The sequence below is a fragment of the Macaca mulatta genome, chromosome 4 (genome assembly GCF_049350105.2).
Source record: "Macaca mulatta isolate MMU2019108-1 chromosome 4, T2T-MMU8v2.0, whole genome shotgun sequence".
In the NCBI taxonomy this organism is placed as follows: Eukaryota; Metazoa; Chordata; class Mammalia; order Primates; family Cercopithecidae; genus Macaca; species Macaca mulatta.
The window spans coordinates 128697361-128716367 of record NC_133409.1 but is presented as its reverse complement, the minus strand read 5'-3'; the positions used below and the strand labels follow the sequence as shown (position 1 = coordinate 128716367).

General features: G+C 39.6%; 1 protein-coding gene across 2 annotated transcripts; it reads right to left on the bottom strand.

Moving 5' to 3' along the window:
• Positions 1-505: 505 nt before the first annotated feature.
• On the bottom strand, positions 506-18772 carry KLHL31 (kelch like family member 31). 2 transcript variants are annotated; one of them, XM_015136564.3, is made up of 4 exons: positions 18505-18772; positions 10860-11015; positions 6994-8198; positions 506-5227 (listed from the first exon to the last, which is right to left on the bottom strand). In XM_015136564.3, the coding sequence occupies exons 3-4, from the start codon at positions 8163-8165 to the stop codon at positions 4495-4497; spliced, it is 1905 nt and encodes a 634-aa protein (XP_014992050.1). In that variant the 5' UTR covers positions 8166-8198; positions 10860-11015; positions 18505-18772; the 3' UTR covers positions 506-4494. The 2 variants fall into 2 exon arrangements, with proteins under 2 accessions (XP_014992050.1, XP_001109056.1); XM_001109056.5 differs by lacking the exon at positions 10860-11015.
• Between the last annotated feature and the right edge of the window lie 235 nt (positions 18773-19007).

The following is a 19007-nucleotide window of genomic DNA, read 5'->3' as shown; positions in this document are numbered from 1 at the left end:
ATTTGATGGCCTCAACTGAATGTTATTATTTAAGTACTAAATTAGATCAAAGGTTGAGCATCTTATATTGGTTACATTTTACTTGCTTATTTGGAGGGGTAAGGTAGAAGAGAAAGGCTGTAAGGGCTTGTCTACACAACAATGGGATTTTATTTCCTAAAACGTTTTGTTGCAAATGATGATGCACCTGTGACAAGCTGGCTGTGGTCAGGGTGGAAATGGGAAGACAAACCACACTTAACCTATGACTTCTAAATAGTCAGGGCTGAGCTAGACCAGAGTTGGGCTTTTCTCTGAGTTACAAAGCAAGTCTCTATTGATGTTTTATACCTTTTTCTTTCACTAGTCTTCAAGCTGTTGAAACATTTTTTCAATTACTTGTCATTTGTTGTTGTTTTGTCTGGGTGAATCATCATGAAAACTAAGTAGAGAAAAAAAACAAACACCCCAATCATCAGAGAAAGGATATTTCAAAACTGCCCATATTTAGTAATTGACTAAGGTCTTATTGAATGCAGCTTTATTGATAGTGATGAGATTACAAAATAACACTGCATACATTTTAGTTCGTTGTTCCTTACATAGTACCAGAATGTTTTAAGCAAATGAATTTTTTTTTTTGCCAAAATTTGCTGAATAAATAAAAAGTTTTTAAAGAATATCCAAGACAAATAATTTATTTCAAATTCCCTGAGAGGGCAAATTAAATGGTCTTTACCCAACGAATGTGCTGGAGGGTAAATCTTTAATATTTTAGAGTGTTTAATTCTCATAATTACCAATAGAGCACTGTTTGGAAAATTATGCTGTAGGGTTTTTTTGGCGTGAAAAGAAATACTGAAAAGTAATTCCTTTTAATGCTGCCTTGTGCTGGAGAACCTATTCATCAGTGGCTGGAATAGGGATCTAGCTCATTCAGAGATTACATAAATTCATTTGGTTGTAACTAACGGAAAAAAATTAATGAGGTGATTTTAGTTTCTTTCGCCTAGTAACTTGGATGAGTTCTGAAGACACTTGGCCAGGATAACTATCAAAAAAATAAAATTAAAAAGTTGACCTTTTAGAACATACATATTTCCAGGTAAACTTCTATTTACATGCGTATTTGTAAAATACACTTACTACAACTGCTGCTCTACCTTAAATCATAGAACCATTCAGTACTCACTTTCTTATGGCATCAATTATACCTCCTCACTCATAACACTTCACTACCATCTAATCATCTTTTAAAATTATACGAATCTGTACCATCACTGTCCTTCTATTCAAAACCATTCTTACAACATACGAAGTAAAAATAAAATTCATTCAGTGCACTGAAAGCAACTAATGCATCAGGGATGACAATTTGGCACCAAGAACCTAACTAAAAATGGACAAACTACGTTAAAGTTTGGCTTCCTGCAGACTTTCTCATCAGGTCTCTGGCCCATTCGGAAAAAGAGAGCTTGAATTTTATTATTTCAGCTGCTGGGTAACATGCAATTTCTCTGATACATTGAACTGATGCTTTTATTTGATCACAGGACTCAGACGTTACAAAAATAACAAGTCATTTTCTTTAATAAAAAATAAAAGGAAGTATATGGTTGGGTCCTAAGATTCTGGAGAGTAATTGAATGTAAGCTTAAAAACATACTAAATATTTTCCACTTGGGAAATCTGGAGAAACTAGGTTTCTAGCAGCAACTGCTTCAATAGGTGGTTTAAAGAATATGTTTCGCTTACACATGAAAGGGGACACACATTATTTTGATTCTGCATACTTTTATGTCTTTCAATTGGCAATGCAAGATGTTCCAGGATATGAAACTTTCATCAATCCTTACTTTCCATACTCCTCGCCAATGTGGTATGTCAGAAATTCCAACATTCCAAATTCATATTGGTCTTTATTTTCCTAACTGTTGAAGCAGAAGATGGAACAGCAACGTACCTAAGAATCTGGTAAGCTCACATACGTGGATTTTCTGAGTTTTCAGATAAACAATGAAGAAAATAAGTTAAATAGTAATTTTAAATGATTTGTCCAGCTCTAACATGTCTCCAGTTTCATCTCTAGAAAGCCACTGCCAAGTTTTTGCACAATCTATTTTATCAAGCTTTGATAGACGAAAAATCCTCTAGTTTCAGCATCTCTTCTCATTATTCCATCGTGTAATGTTACAACTGATTGATTCTCATTTCATTTCAAGCCCTAGGTCCTCCTTTTCATACAATACTTCCAAGATGTCAATGGGAACACATCTATTAGTGTGCATCAAGGAATTACATCTATTCGCCCACTTATGATGTGTAGTCCACAATAAAACACCTTTTCTCTAAAAATTAACCATATACTATAGGCTTCTCAGTTGTATGAGTGTGTGCGTATACACACATAGACATACACCAAGGCAATATACCATATCCACATACACCAAGGTAAAAGATTCTTTGTGTAGGATAAGGAAACAGCCCAGTGCTTTTACATTAATAACGTCTTGTTCTTAATTTACAGCGTTTGTAGCCCTTACCTGAGTGTTATCATTAAATACCCAGAGATTGAACTTTTCATAAGGGGCAATGATATAAAATTGTTCCACAAAGTGTACTACATGAACCACTTTTCACAGTTCAGATAACATATTTTAGAAATAAATATCATAACTCTAGCAACAACCTATCTACACAAAGTGGAGAGGATGAGATGAATGAAAACCAAATTATATTTCCATATAACTCATGTTCAACTCCTAAATAGCTTGTTTTATTTTTCAAAATCCAATTGCACATAACCCATAATTGATAGGCCACTTCCTCTCCAAAACAAATAAACTGTCAAAGAATAAAGTGATAAATTATAAAAAAGGAAAATATGTATCATTTACTACAGTCATTCCCTTTCCTCAAAACTTGGCAAACATATAAGAAAAATGCTGTCGGCCGGGCGCGGTGGCTCAAGCCTGTAATCCCAGCACTTTGGGAGGCCGAGACGGGCGGATCACGAGGTCAGGAGATCGAAACCATCCTGGCTAACACGGTGAAACCCCGTCTCTATTAAGAAATACAAAAAACTAGCCGGGCGAGGTGGCGGGCACCTGTAGTCCCAGCTACTCGGGAGGCTGAGGCCGGAGAATGGCGTGAACCCGGGAGGCGGAGCTTGCAGTGAGCTGAGATCCGGCCACTGCACTCCAGCCTGGGCGACAGAGCGAGACTCCGTCTCAAAAAAAAAAAAAGAAAAATGCTATCAAGTGGATATACTTTGATTATAAATCCAAAGCTAATTTGGAGCAGATGAGATTAATAAAAATAGGACAGAATGAGCATATATTTTTATATATGTGAGATGAGTGTTTGATTTTTACTTAAGAAATCAGGAGGATCCATATGAAATGGGAAACAATGGCATTTATCAACAGGAGAACCCGTTCATCCAGTTACTACCAAATCTGCAAATTCCAAATGTTTCTTTCATTCTTGTCTTACAAAAGATTGGGGCAAATAAAATTATTATTATTAGTTGTATAAACTTCAGGCTCTCTAAGCTTCAAGCTAATGGTCCTTAGGGACATAGTTTTATTTGGTGATCTTTGCAGGGCGTACATTAGGGCCAAGGTTGCCTTTAACCAGGTTGGTGTAGCTTTTACGGTGAGGGTAAGGCTCCCAGGGTATGTGAAATTCTTCTTTAACAGAGGACAAGGGATAAAATGCAAATCCTTCTAGTTGAAACAACCACATGACTTAAGTTTACACTATAAATTAAATGACTCAAATCAATTCCTTGATTGACAGCAGGATTTTATGGTAGAAAATAAACTGGGGCCTGAGGCATGGAAAAAGAGAAATGTCCGCTAACGCAAAGGTTATCAACTTTACGGTCCCTGGGTGGAATCCCTATTCCTTTTCGGTCAGATCTTGTTTTAAGCTTTATTACGTTGTCATGGGATATCTTTCAAAATCCTTTACTCAATCACATTTGGGGGAAAAATTGCGTTGAAATAGAGAATTAAATCTTAAGTCTACGTAGATCGACAATTTCCATTTTTAAATAAAATCTATATGAATATCTTCAACTTCCTAAAGAAAAAAGAGAGAGAGGAAAATAAACTTTTGAACACGAAATCACTTACATAAACCTCAAGTGTACTAAAGTGTAGAGGAAAAAAATCTCAAATGTGGGTGTAACCGCTATACATTTAGGAAACATGCCGCCTTGGAACAGTGCCTATAACGAATTCCGTCTGCCACCCAGTGGCCGCTGAAATAAATTGTTTCTTTTGTTGGCCATGGCCCTGTATTTTGATTAAAAAAAAAAAAAAAAAAAAAAAGAGGTAGATTATGCCATACCAGGAATTTAAAGCCATCAGGACATGTGCCTCGACATATTTTACAATACAATCAGTGTAGTAAATGTTAAATATTTTCCTTTTCGCGAACTCAGAGGTTAACCACGTGGCTCTATGAATAAATAACGTATTCTTTCTGCGTCCCTGCATCTACCTGGGCTCAGATACTGACTGGCACAGAAGATACCGAACTGGCCCGGGATTCCCGAGTCACGTTGTTGGGCATCGAGAGGGTGCAGCAGGACACGCCGACGGTGGCCTCGGGTAGCTCGTCGTCCTCCGTCCACTCGTTGAGCTCGGGGCTGAAGCACTGGATGCACTTCTTGTACTTCTTCTCGCCCTCGTTCCAGCCCCCCACCAGGTAGGCGCGGCCGTGCAGCGCCGAGACGCCCGCGGTGCTCACTCCCACCTGCAGCGGCGCCGCGTAGCTCCACTGGCCGGTCGCGGGGCTGTAGCACTCCACGGTGAGCACGTCCACGCGCTCCCCGCGCGGCCCCAGCTGGCTGCCGCCCATCACGTACACTCTGTCGCTCAGCGTGACCGCGCAGTGCCAGCCCCTGGGTGTGCTCAGGCTCGGCAGCTCCTGCCACGAGTCGCTGGCCGGGTCGTAGGCGCACACAGAGCGCGAGTATGCGTTGGCGATGTAGCCTCCGGTCACCAGCACGCGGCCGTCGGCGACCGCACTGGCGTGGCAGCAGCGTGCCACCTCCAGGGGCGTCTTCGGCTGCCACTGATTGGTGGAGGGCACGTAGCATTCCAGAGAGGCCAGGCTTCCTTCTGCGTTGCGGCCGCCCGCGGCGTACAGGAGCCCGTTGAACACGCTCAGGCTGAAGTGCGTGCGCTTCTGGTTCATGCTGGCCAGGTGTATCCAGGTGTTGAAGCGGGGATCGTATCTGGAAATGACAGAGAAGGTGTAACAGCTTTGTCGGCGGCAGCTGGGGACCCCATGTTACTCCGCAAACCATAGTGGGAAGCCTGACACTACCCCTGCAAGGAGGCGAGGACCTGGTCCAGCTCCTCACCTGGAGGCTGGAGTTTCTCTCTCAGCCAGTAAAAATGTGTGACACTTGCTAAAGACAAAGCAGGCATTGACTACCCCTCGCCCCCGCCTTTCCTCCGTTTATAAGCACTCCCTTTATGGGGCCGCTTGGAGAAGAGCCCACAGAGACTGAGCTTTCAGCGCCCGTTTCCTCTATATTGAAATATCTACATACAGCGGGATTTATGAGATGTGCACATGGGGGATACTGGGCATTTGTGGTGATCAGAGGAGGGCAACGCCATATTAAAGTCAATTCTGCATATCTTCAGATGCCAACCATTCCCAGCTCCCTCTCACTGTTTAAGATACGAATTGACTGATTGGATTTCTCAATTTCTCGCAAACCCCTTATTTCTACACCTCTCTTGGCCATTGCGACAGTAAAGCCCAAGCCACTCAACAAAGTCTTCTCCTGTCTGTTAGACTGAGAGCAATGGAACTCATGTCTAAAAGCATCATCAAAGGCTTAACTTTGGATACTTTTCTATTTTCCAGCACTTATTGGTAGAGAAGACTTTTTAGTTTAAGGATAAATATATATATATATATATTTTCAGTGCTTGGAACTATCCATGTATAAGCACTGAAATCAATACCTCAAAAAGCGACTTGAGTACTAATAGGTGTCTTTTCAGCAGGAGGAAAATAAGCATAGTGAACTGATGCTTTCCTGTTGACATAGTTCAGATATATTGTAAATACAGAACTCACTCCTTCAGTCTGATGTTCGTCTTTGTCCCATGTAACTTTGTCCCATAGTTAAGATTAAACTTAACTATAGTTACAAATTAAACACTGAAAATCAGTTAATTGTGTTCTTTTCAATGCATACACACATAATGGAATAATAAAGAATATTTTTCATGAAATGCTACACAAATTTTCAGATCTTGCTCATTAGTTATGTTTGACTTCATACTACTACCATGATATAAGCATGATTTTCTGAACATTTCATATAAATGGAAGTTTAATTTTTAATCATAAATATATAAAATAATATGGCATTTGAATTCCATTTTTCTGAAGGATGTGTTTTACTCTTTTACCCTTTTCTATATGTGTCAACAATATTGACACATTTTCTGTTATTCGGTTTTCAAATAAGTATTTCAAAAGAATTAGCTGCCACAGTTTTAGTGATCTCATTCTATTTGCCAATTATGAATTTGACAGTTGTCAGTAGTAGTCACTTAAAATAAATTTTGTTTTATTCTATTCTTTCTTACTACTTAGTGTTAAAAACTAAATTTGTACCTAATTTCTATCAAAAATCAGTATATTGTGACGAGTACCCAACTAGAAATGAGTAAATGTGAATTGCCGCTTACTGGTGTTATAACTTCTCTGGGTATCAGGTTTCTCATATGTAAAATCAGAATAATTATCTCTTCCCCGCCCACCTCACAGGCTTGCTTCAGGAATCTATAGTGCAAAATATATATGAATGCACTTTATGTAATGTAAAGTGCTGAACATACGTAAGGTGGCATTATTATTATTTTTGATTTACTAAGCCAATGGACTAAGCTAATAAGCAAGATTAATTTATTTCTATGTTAGGGCTATTTCCCTATAATATTGAACCATTTCAGTTCCTAATAAAAGATCAAGTACCTGCAGAAATTGCTGACTGCATGCTTGGCTTGATTTCTTGCATCATTCTGGTCTTCACCACCGGCTACATAAAGAAATCCATCCATCACAGCCACACACTGATTAAAACTTTTGGCTGGCATTTCTGTAAGCTTGCTCCACCCATTTTCAGGGTCTCTATACAAAATGTCTCTGCTAAGGGACTTCTCAGTAAGGCCTGGGCGTCCCCCAATGGTGACGAGGACTCGGCAGCCGCCTCGGATTCTTGTTCGCCTAGATTGTAATGTGTTTTGATGATATGGAAGCAAGTGGTAGTTCATAGCATCTACGAGAAGTTTGTGACAATCAGCATCTTGCATCATTCTTGGGACGGATTGAACATAATTGACCAGGTCTTGTGCAGAGATGGTACCAAAGCGAATATTGCTCAAAAGATCTGCAGCGTATTTTACTCTCTTTTGGTCAAATTCTAACCATTTCATTGCAATCTGGAATGCTACTATCTCAGAAGGCAACTGTAAGTCATCATCTATAAGAAGTTCATTAATTTGTTCAAATGTAAGTTTCATAAACTGATCCGATTCTGCAAATTCAAGGAAGTTATCCCGAATAAATTTCTGGGCTGCTGCTTTTGCATTTTTTAGGGAGTATGTTTCAGCAATATTAACAACATACATGCAGTTCTCAACACTCATCTCCCGTATCAGAAAATCACTGCACATCTTTACAAGAGTATGGATCTGAAGATAAACAGCGGCAGAAATAATACTTCCTATTGTATACAAGGAGAGAGTGAGCTTTCCAGTGTAGGCATAAGCAATGACAGTGGCCAGGCCTAGTGGTGAGATATCATTGAGATCCACCCTCTGAGTTGATGGGTCTTTTTTCAGGATGTTGTAAAAATACTCACTGCATGAAGCCATCACTGACTTATGAACGTCAAAGGATTTGGTTTTGGTACCAATGACTAAGTCACATAGGAAGTTCTCCTGCCGCATTTTACTTAAACCTTCCAAGAGGTTGGGGCCATAAGAAGCATCTGTTAGTTCAGAGGAAATGCAGCTAAGGCCATTGCCTCCCTCTAGGAGCCCATTCAAAGCATTCAGTTTGTTTAGGGGGCTATCTTCTACGATTATAGTCATCTCATTGATATCTCCTTTGTTCTTTTTGGCAATCTTCTTTTTGGGTGCCATGTTGGCAAATACACTGTCACAGGCAAGAGCTTGCTAAAAAAAAGGAAAAAAAGGCATAGTTTTATTTTAATTGTGCTTTAGACTTTGAAATACTACACTGAGAAACCTTTTCATAAGATAACAGTTTTCGTGGCATAAAATAGATTAATTTTAAAAAATAGATTTAAAGACATATTAAACTAGATGCACATTTTACAGATAGGTTACTTCAGCATGAAGCATTGAAGACAATTCTAGGAAGATTTATGTTATCAAATGAAATCTCTCCATAACTGTATTGCCAGGTAATTATACAGAAAAAGTGACCACGTTTTCTTTCTTTTTTTTTCTTTCTTTTTTTCTCTTTTCTTTCTTTCTTTTTCTTTCTTTTTTTTTGAGACAGCCTCTCTCTGTTGGCCAGGCTGGAGTGCAGTGGCGTGATCTCAGCTCACTGCAACCTCTGCCTCTCAGGTTCAAGCGATTCTCCTGCCTCAGCCTCCCAAGTAGCTGGGACTACAGGTGTGTGCCACCATGCCCAGGTAATTTTTGTATTTTTAGTAGAGATGGGTTTTCACCATGTTGGCCAGGCTGGTCTCGAACTCCTGGCCTCAGGTGATCTGCCCGCCTCCACCTCCCAAAGTGTTGAGATTACAGATGTGAGCCACTGTACCCAGCCAACATTTTCTGATTGAGCTATACAGTAGAATAGTAGTTAATTATCATTTAAAGGGTTTAGTTTACTCTCATGAAAAAGTGAATTATAAACACTCCGAAGATTTTCCTCAGTAAAATACTAAAATTCAGGAATCCATATGAAATGTAGAAAATATTATCGAAAGATTATTTTATTTGCAGTAGCAATGAAACCTGTTATATTTTAAGAGATATACACACTTGACTCGAATTTAGTGAGACACGTATGATAAGTACTATCAGATTTTGCCAGAGGATTTAACAGAGAGGGACTCTAGAGTCCTATATGAAGAGATGGATGTCAATTCAGTGAAATTTTAATTGCTACCTCTATATTTTTTCTTTTTGGAAATTAATGAAATGATTTCAGAGTTTAACTGAGGGAGTGAGTACAAAAGAACATCTAGGAATATTGTTTAAAAATAAAGGAATTCTTACCAGATGTAAAAAAATTAGAGGAACTAAAAATTTTGGATAAGGAATAAAAAGAAATTCAGTGGAATAAGATAAGAGGTCGAAACCTATAAACTCACCAGAACAAAATAAAGGGTAGAAACCCGTATATGTGTGTATGTGTGTATAGATATATACAGTATATATGTGTGTGCATATTTATATATTTATATAGTGTATGTGTGTGAGTATATATATTAGGATAAATGTGGCGCTTAAAAAATCAGTGGGCAAGAACTTGTAATGATAGCATTAGGTCAACTGATTTCCTACTCTATATATTCACTAAAATAACTTCCAGATGAATTAAATATCTAAGTAACATATACACATACACAAACTTACATCAATCAGAACAAGCTAGGGATCTTGTTTTTGTTTTTGTTTTTACATCTTAGGGTAGGGAAGGCCCTTCTCAGCTGACACAAAATCCAGAAGCCATAAAAGGAAAGACTGAAATATTGGAATACAGAAAAATAAAAACATGAAACAAAACTGACTCTTTAAAAAGCAAGCAACAGACTGGGAAAACAAGTATTTTTAACCTTTTGGTTTTTGAGATAGGGTCTCATTCTATCACCCAGGCTAGAGTGCAGTGGTGTGATTTTGGCTTACTGCAGCCTTGACTTCCAGGACTCAAGCAATCCTCCCACCTCAGCCTCCTGAATAGCTAGGGCTACAGGTACATGCCACTATGCCTGCCTATGTTTTTTTGTATTTTTTTTTTTTTAAGAGAATGGGTTTCACCATGTTGCCCAGGCTGATCTCAAACTCCTGGGCTCAAGCAATCCACCTGTCTTGGCCTCCCAAAGTGCTAGGATTACAGGCATGAGCCGCGTTGGCCAGCCTAATCTGATGATTTCTTTGGTGCAAATACACTCATCATGGCTGATTTCAAGCTATCAACTGCTTAACAATCAGCTTGCCAAATTTCTGAAAATTCAACAATCAGCTCTTGTGAGCCAGTGTAAGCCAGCTCCAACATAACACTATGGAAAACTTATATCAAAACAGGTTTATGCTAATTATTCAACAATTTTCTCTTTTCGCTAGCAGTAACTCATGTACATCTTTCCATAGCAGTATATGTATAAATCCACCTCATTCCTTAAAATTGGTGCATAGTTACACATAGTAAGGGTATATCATACATTGTTCAACTATTATCCTGTTGATAAGCATCTACGTATTTAGGTGGTTTACAATTTTTTGTTTTTGTTGTGTGTGTGTATGTGGGAGGGGAGGGGTGGTGTGTGTTTTAAATCCCACTGTAATTTTATCCTGAGGGGTAAAACTCAGCTTTGGCTCTCCTTGAAGGGTTATCAATTTGATGGGTGGTGTATGTGTTAAAGTAATTTTGTAGCCCTTCTATTGTATTTGCTCCTGTTGCTATCCATGCAGAAGAAGAGTAGCAGGTAGGCAGAAAATAGAGATGGTCTATTTCTTTTCCAGGGCTTTTGTTTTCTTCTTTAAGCTCCAGTTATCATATTCACATTTATATTTTCTACAAGACTATAGCACATATATCCTTCATTCTTTTTTTGCAAACAATGCAAAATGCGTCCTTACCTTGTGAAAATAGATTATGAACCCACTATCATTTTAATGCTCAAATGCATTAATTTATGTGTTGAGTGTCTCCTTGTTGGATTTTCTGGGAGAAGCTTTTGAGTATTTGTCAGCAAGCGGTTATCAGATATCCATCTTGGTGTGGGCAGCACAGTGCTGGGAACGATGGAGCAGTACAAGATGTAATTTATTTTAGAGAGACAAGACATGGCAAATGTAAAATATTAATAAGGAGCTAGGTAAGCATAGCAGAGTAAATTTGGGGGGAAAAGTCCTGTCTGTGTTCCTGGAAGAACTCCTGTGGCCCATTTTTTTTCATTCATATAGATACAGAATTTGTAAATGCTCATCGTTTAGAGGAAATCCTGAGTCTGAGGAGTAATCTGAGTGCCTCAAACTGAAATCCTAAATATTCTGTTATTCATCATTAAGATGTTGTTTCATAAGTAGCATGTAAGGGTCATATTTAAAATATTAATTACTGATAAAACAGGACATCTACTAACCAGAATGGATTCAGGCCACAGTGCTGGACCTGGGTCCCAGTGACTCCCTAGGGTACACTGTGTAATTCTTCAGTTACTAGATAATAGACCCAGGAGAGGGTGGAAGGGTGGGAGGGACTCAGAGAAGCTCAGGGCAGCAGCTGTTTGGCTATTTCAATTTGTCTGATATACACATAATATTTACAGAGAGATCTTAATATTTTAGCATACTTTCTGATCCACATGGAATTAAATTAGAAATTAATAACAATAAGTTGTCTAGGAAAACCATTTAATTTTCAATATTTGAAAATTAAACAATTTCCTTTTACATTATCCATGAGTCAAAAAAGAAATCACAGGAGAAATTTTGATAATATTTCAAATAGAATGACAATGAAAATATAACATAAATACCAATTTTACTACTTATCTGCCGTGTGACTTTTGATAGATTACCTAGCCTGATAGATTACGTAGCCTCTTACAGTCTCCACTGACTTATTTCTTAAGAGAAGATAATAATAGTGCCTGCCTCTAGGGTTGTCAATGAAAGCCTAATGAGGAAATGTCTGTAACAGCATTTTGCAGAGTACCTGACAAAAAGTGAATGCTCAAAAAATTTGAACCATTTTCATGACAAGCAGTAGCCTATGTTAGTTGTCTTTGGGAATAAAGAAAGGAGCCTGTTTAAGCTTTAGAGTGAAGTGAATCAGAGAAAGCCACCACATCATGGACAAGCAGTCGTGAGGAGCAGGAGGCAATATGGGACAGTCACATAGTGACTCAGAAAAGAAGTGGCAAACAGCAACCAAAGGAAGAGTTCTGGAACATGTAAATATTTCTATGAGATTTTTAAAAAACGCCAGGGAGAGAAAGGGAATACATACAAATACACAACCTGAGAAATAGTTTTTCATTTTGATAGGTCGGGCTAACCCCAAAAGTTCAGAAAACTTGGGGCATTTGGTTATAGGTTAGATGAGCAAAACAACAGAGTACATGGAACAGATTGTGTATCTGGATTTAAGGATTCAAATAAAAAGGACTATTGTGGTGGGGTGGTGTTAGAATGGGAGGTTTTGCAGATAACACAAATCTTGTTGGGTCTTGGTAACTGAAGGGTTTTAAAGAGCAGCATGTATAGGAGGGAGAAGGTTATTAGAAGTACAGGAAATGTTTCAAGTTGCAGCAGGGAGGCGTGGCTCAGCCTGTCACATGCATTCAGAGATGGCTGAGGTCATGAGGGAGATAGTTGGGCAAGTAATGTTCGGTCAATACATATAGGAAGTTGGATGCCAAGAAGGTTTGAACCTGATAAATTCATATGCTCTCCGGAAGGACTAAGAAATCTTCAGGAAGAGAGAGAGCAACTTGAGGCTAGATGAAATAGTGAAATCAGTAAAAGCTTGCTCTCTCTCCATTTTCTTTCTCTTACTTCCTATTTTGGCTTCTCTTTCCTCCATTGCCTGACCTTCATGCTACTCCTGGTGTTCCCACTGTTGACCCAGCCCTGGCCTGTTCCACTCACGGGAACTTTCATGCCCTTCTTTTTCTTTATATTCTCTTGCCCTTGTCCTATTTCTCTAAGACCCCTCTGGGTAATACATTAGCTAGTCTGACAAATGAATCCAAGCTAACCAGTTAATGGGCAGATCTACTCTTTTTCTCAGATATGCATGGTTTTTGTTTTATAAATAAGTGTCCTTCTATGACTCACATACAAATTTCTATCAGAGTAGCCTTTGTAGAATACATATATTCATATATATGTACTGACTTGCTGAATATACCACATACATTTCAGAAGAATTTGTATTCTGCAGTTGTTGGGTATAATGTTCTATAAATAGAACATTATAATCAGGGCAATTGACAATGTTGTTCAGGTAATCTATAACATTACTGAAAACGTATAGATAGATACACACATGCACACACATATGTATTTATATTTTTTTTTTTATTAAAAGAAGTCTTTTAGAGCCTGTGAAATCACTTTTTAGAGGTAACTGGCTTACTTAGCTTTCTCCAAAGTGGGGAGAAGGAGAGGAACAGGCAGTAGACCATTTAAGAAACTTGAAGTCAGGCTGGGTGCCATGGCTCACTCCTGTAATCCCAGCACTTTAGGAGGCCGAGGTGGGTGAATCATCTGAGGCCAGGAGTTCAAGACCAGCCTGGCCAACATGGCGAAACCCTGTCTCTACCAAAAATACAAAAATTAGCTGGACCTGGTGATGCGCGCCTGTAATCCCAGCTACTCGGGAGGCTGAGGCAAGAGAATCACTTGAACCTGGGAGACAACAGAGGTTGTAGTGAGCCAATATTGCACCACTGCACTCTAGCCTGGGCAACAAAGTGAGACTTTGTCTCAAGAAAAGAAACCATTGAAATCAAAGCCTGCAAGCAACTTTCTTGTGGCCAGATTTTCCTATCTATACTCATAAATTCAGTCTTTCTTTAGAGCTACCATGATATCTCATTGCCGGGTCTGTAACTCATAGGTAAGGTTGTCCACCCACCCACCCAAGTGTTCTCATTCTGTGCCATGCTCCTCCAATAAGGACACTGCTGCAGATCCTTCAGAGGAACCAGAGGATCAGGATCATTGCTTTGAAGCTGAGCAAAGCTCTGATGTTGACTTCAGGGCTGCAGAGTTGTTCATTTGTTCCTATGTCCTAACAAATGCTCTGCCTGTGGCCCTGCTCCTGCATCTCCCAAAGCCACTGCTTTTCTCAACTTGAGGAGAACTGTGGTCAACTAATAATTAATAAGCCCCATCTTGTGCTGCAGGCCCTGTTACAGAAAAGACTAGCTCCCTCTTTATGGGGGATCAGAAATCAGAGGCTAAGTTCTCATGGGGCATACAGGAAAGGCTTTAACAAACTCTCCAGGCCCCTCACATTGGAGCCTTTCTGGGTACAGACACAAGGCATGTCACACTGGGTGCAAACAAACACACACCTGCCTAAACACACAGCACACCACTTGATGAACCAGGATTTTTCCACAATCATGTTTAAGTTAAGAGCAAGGGCAATCTTCAAGGAAAGAAGTCATAAAAGGCCAGCAAAGTAATATATTTGCACAGGAAAGGAAAGTGGAACAATTTAATTTACTTCCTTTTACTAATTTGGTCATAGTGCTGGGCTTTGAGGCTGATGATATGGGCTAATAGATGACTGGGAAAAAATTGAGTATTTTTAAAAACATATTATCCAGTAACCAGGTCACATGTGGACATGTAGTCAGAGCAATTCCTACAGGAACTCTCACTGTTTTTTCCTACAATGTTACCAATGTTCACTGTGCACTCCTAGGTCATCATCAATGATGGTCACAATGACAGTCAAAATGTGGCTGTGAGGAAGAGGTGTTACAAAAGTGAGTGACATGTATGTGTTCATATATAGAGTATAACTTACATGCTGAGCAATACATTTTGAAACATTCCGTTCTTTTTGATTCAATTAATACTTTAACTTGGCAAAGTTGGATGAGGGTTTTACTTACTCTTTTTTTTTTTTTTTAATTTTTAATATCTCTCTCTTTCTTTTCTTTCTAACAGAGTGAATATCTTGTTGTCAGCTGCTCAGGGCGTCCCAAGCTGGGTAGCCAGGGCCCAAGCTTGGTAGCCAGGGCCATCAGCCAGGATATGATTACTATACCCTAGGGAGGGCTTTGACTCGGATTATGGTCTGCATGGCAAGGCATGCATCTTTGCTAAACTGCCCGTGGCTGGGAGAGTGTGAAGGCCGTTTCTCCATTTTTCCTAAACCACAGCAGGCTTGGTTCTCCCTGGCTACCTAAGGGGGGCTCTAACACGTTGCCTTTTGGGATCAAAGGGAGGAAGAACTTTACAAGCTTCTGCCAGGACTGTTGGTGGCTTGCACTTTTCACACTATTCCTACCATAGTAGGAATTCTGGAAGGAGGAGCAGGTTTAGCCACAGCAGCTGAGGTTGTGTAATGGGATGAACAGCTATTTGGAGGCACTGCCAGTCCCTTCCCTTTTTGGGTCAAAGAAAAGACTTTGCACAGGATGCCGAGGGTTGTAGAAGGGTCCCTATGCTACTGGAGTTATCCTTTCATTCTGTGGAGGAAGCCCAGAGAATTCACCTTCCCTTGCTATGCACTCCACAGTCTCTCTCCTTCTGCTCTATCTGTTATCACGCAGAGCAGCCTCTTGACTACCCTGGAAGAGCTGCCCATTAGAAACTGGGCAGAAGGGTAACAGAGAGGCAATTCCACACTCCCCTCCCCATGCCCACTGCAGATCCTGGCTCTTGGGCCATTTCTAGTGCCATGTATTCAACACCTGATAAGCAGCTGGGCAGAATTACGTAAATCATCACATTTTGCATCATCTTTTCTATTTGCCAAATTTAAGTATATTAATTCTTAAATATACATCACCAAGCAGGAATCTGTGTTATGTATTTAATGTAAATTGATAACTCCATTTTCACCTAAAAAACAGCTATATAGCTAGTGTTTATTAATTGAGAGTATACTACGTGCTGGGCCCCGTAAAGTATGTTAAGTACTTTACATAATTTTAGTTTTTAAATTTAAATATTACAGATATCCTAAAAGTTAGGTTATATTATGTTCATTTTACAAATGAAGAAATTAAGAATCAGAAAGAGTAAAAAAAAAATTGTCCAAGATCACATAAGTAAGTGTGCAGTGTGTGCTGGGGCAAAAATTCAAACCCATGGAAACCCTGGTCCCCTATATTGTCTTCTTTAAATCCAGGGTAGAATAAAAACTGTAGTAGGTTAAAAGTTAGCTTTTTCTACCATGGGAGGATAGAGACAGTGCAAGGTATAGCTAGTGTTTATAAAATTAAAATTTTGATATGGAGAACATGAAATGGTTCATTCTGGTTCCAAATAATGGAATAAAATAGTTACCTTTTTGAATGTAAAATAAATTTGTTTGGGGACACATCGATCCTGTGGATTTCTTTATCCTATCAAGGGTATTAAGAATGTGAAAATCCAATAGGTTAGGTAAGCCAAATAAATAGGGACAAGGAGGGCTTGCATGACTTTGTTTATCAGATAATCAAGCACTTCCTTTAGAAGTATTAGATTGAATATGAAATTATCATTTTTTTGTTTAAAAGCAAATACTTTCCATTTCATATGGTTCCACTTAGCTAGAGGCTGTGCCTAACTTTATCTATAAAGAATACAGACTTTGTGCACAAAGTTAACTACAATTCTATTCTCTAAGGCTGGATATAGGACACAAGGACACAGTACGAAAGTTTTTGTTTGGGTTTTGTTGAAAACTTTAGTAAATTGACTCTTTTTCTTACCTAGTATTTTGTGTGTTGGAGGGAGAGGAGGTTAGAAATTGAGTTTTTGATCATCATAGAACTGAAAATTGGATTTCGGTGTTCATTCTGCTCTAACCGCTTGATAGACCTATGTCAGAACGTCCAACCTATCAGGATTTCAGTTTAATCATCTGTCAAACAAGGAGATGCATTACTTTTGCTTCTATAATTTTGCAGAGAGTTATGAATACACAGCTGACTTTTGCTGTCAGAATTGTCAAAATCTGTTCCTACATCAAATGTCCCTTTAATATGGCCTTCCATATCTCTAGAATCTACTCATTATCAGATAGGGATGAACCGACTGAGACAAGGTTTCTTTACATGGGATCTATATGTATGTCTGGGTCTGAACAGTTGGATTTAACAAATAAAAATACAAGATGTCAAGTTACATATGAATTTCAGATAAACTATGAATCAGATTTTAGTATAGGTATGTCCCAGGCAGTGTTGGGGACATACTTATACTAAAAGTTGATTTGTAGCTTACCTGAAATTTAAATGTAGCTGGATGATCTGACTTGTACCTGGCATTCCTGATCTGGGTTGGGTATCAGGTGAGTCCACGAGTCCTATGGGATAGTCTGAAACATACTGTGTGCATATGTTTATGTGTACTTTCCACACAGTGGGCTCCGCGTTTTCATGAGATCCATAACCCTAAATAGATCCAAAATGACTGGACTGAGAATAATGCTGCCAAGCGATGGCACATAATTGGACCCTTGTCTGTAAGTGGGCAAGTCCATGTGAAAGCATGGCACTTAAATTCTTCCTGGCCCCAACTGATCCCAGAAGAAGGCCCCCAGAACTGGTTACAGAAAAGTGTTGTTACTTCATATTTGAGAACATTTTCCTTCCCACTGCCCTGCACCCGTGCTTCCTGGGAGAGCGTCCACAACAGGGCAAGCTGAAAAGCCATGTGTGCTAAAGTGTCACTGTCACTCTCATGCCAGTATGAACTGGGATCCCAGAATGTCTTTTTGCCAAAGGGGCGAATCAGCTGCTCCTGCTCCCTGTCCTGGCCACATTCCTATCACTGCATCTGTCGGGGCTCATCAGCCCTACCTCCAGGAATAGCAACCCTCCTGGCTTCTGTCGCTTGCCATTTTAAGTCCAGCTTCGGGGTGATGGGGGTGGGGGGTGGTTTCCACTTTACCATGACACTTCCAACATGATTTTAAATATAAAATATATGTCAGCATAATGACATGTGCACATTTAAGACAAATACCTATTTTTTAGCCAAACAACAATTTTTTTTTTTTCCAGAAAGGATATTTCCATTTTGTCAATAGGTTATATTTCTGGGAATTCAGAGTTGTCCGATATCTGTGCTACAGATTTAGTTAAAACTGGTAACATTTTATGCAAACTGATCAGTACCAAATGTTAAAATGATTCTTGATAAAAATAAAGATAGAATTCTAAACTTTGTGAACAAAGCCTAAGAATTTTCTCTCCTTCTCCTTCTCTATAAAGTAGTGAAAGAAAAATATATCTTAAGCTTTAGAGATTTAGAATTTTTGTTAGAAATTACAGGTGGTTTTACATTTATAGCGCATCGCTGTCATGCATTTCTGTTACTGTGACATTCTCCTAACACACTACATTTCTCAGATTTCAAAAAAATGTTTTCTGTCTCCCAACTTCAGATTAGGGACATGAACCACCTGACCCAGCTGTAGACTCCCTTCAGTGAAATAGCTCTACAACCACAAACACTCAGCCCACCGTCTCCCACCCACACATCCACACACACCCCAGGATCTAGAAGGCAGGAATTGGAGACTCTGGTCCCAGCTCCTTACCCTCCTTGGGTGAAGTGGCAGGTCAACTGGAGATGATGAAGTTTTAGCAGGAGACTCCTCTTGGGAAGGGATCTGTGGAGACAGAGAGAGGGAGAAGGAAAATCCAGTGGGGAGCCACCAGCAGCCACCTGACAAGACCCGACTGCAGCAATTTTTAGAGTGACCCTTTGCCGTCCCACTGGATAAGGCAGGCCGAGCCTGCGCTTTGGCCGGGAGCACAGCAGCGAGGGCCCTCCTCGCCGTCTTTGGCCTTCAACTCTCCGGGCCAGCCGGGGGCAGGGGGCGGGGCTCCGGTTGGTGGAGAGGGATTGGGTTTCTTGACCTGACCGGCTGTTCAAAAATAAAAAAAAAAAAAAAAAGAAGGAAAGAAAGAAAGAAAGTCAAGAGCTCAATCAACCTGTGTGAGAGGAAAGAAAATTAACTCGATGGGTGTTTAATTGTTGGAAGCAGGGATTCTAGTAGAGTAAGGAGAAGGGAAGGCTGTGGATTAAAAATTAGTTTTT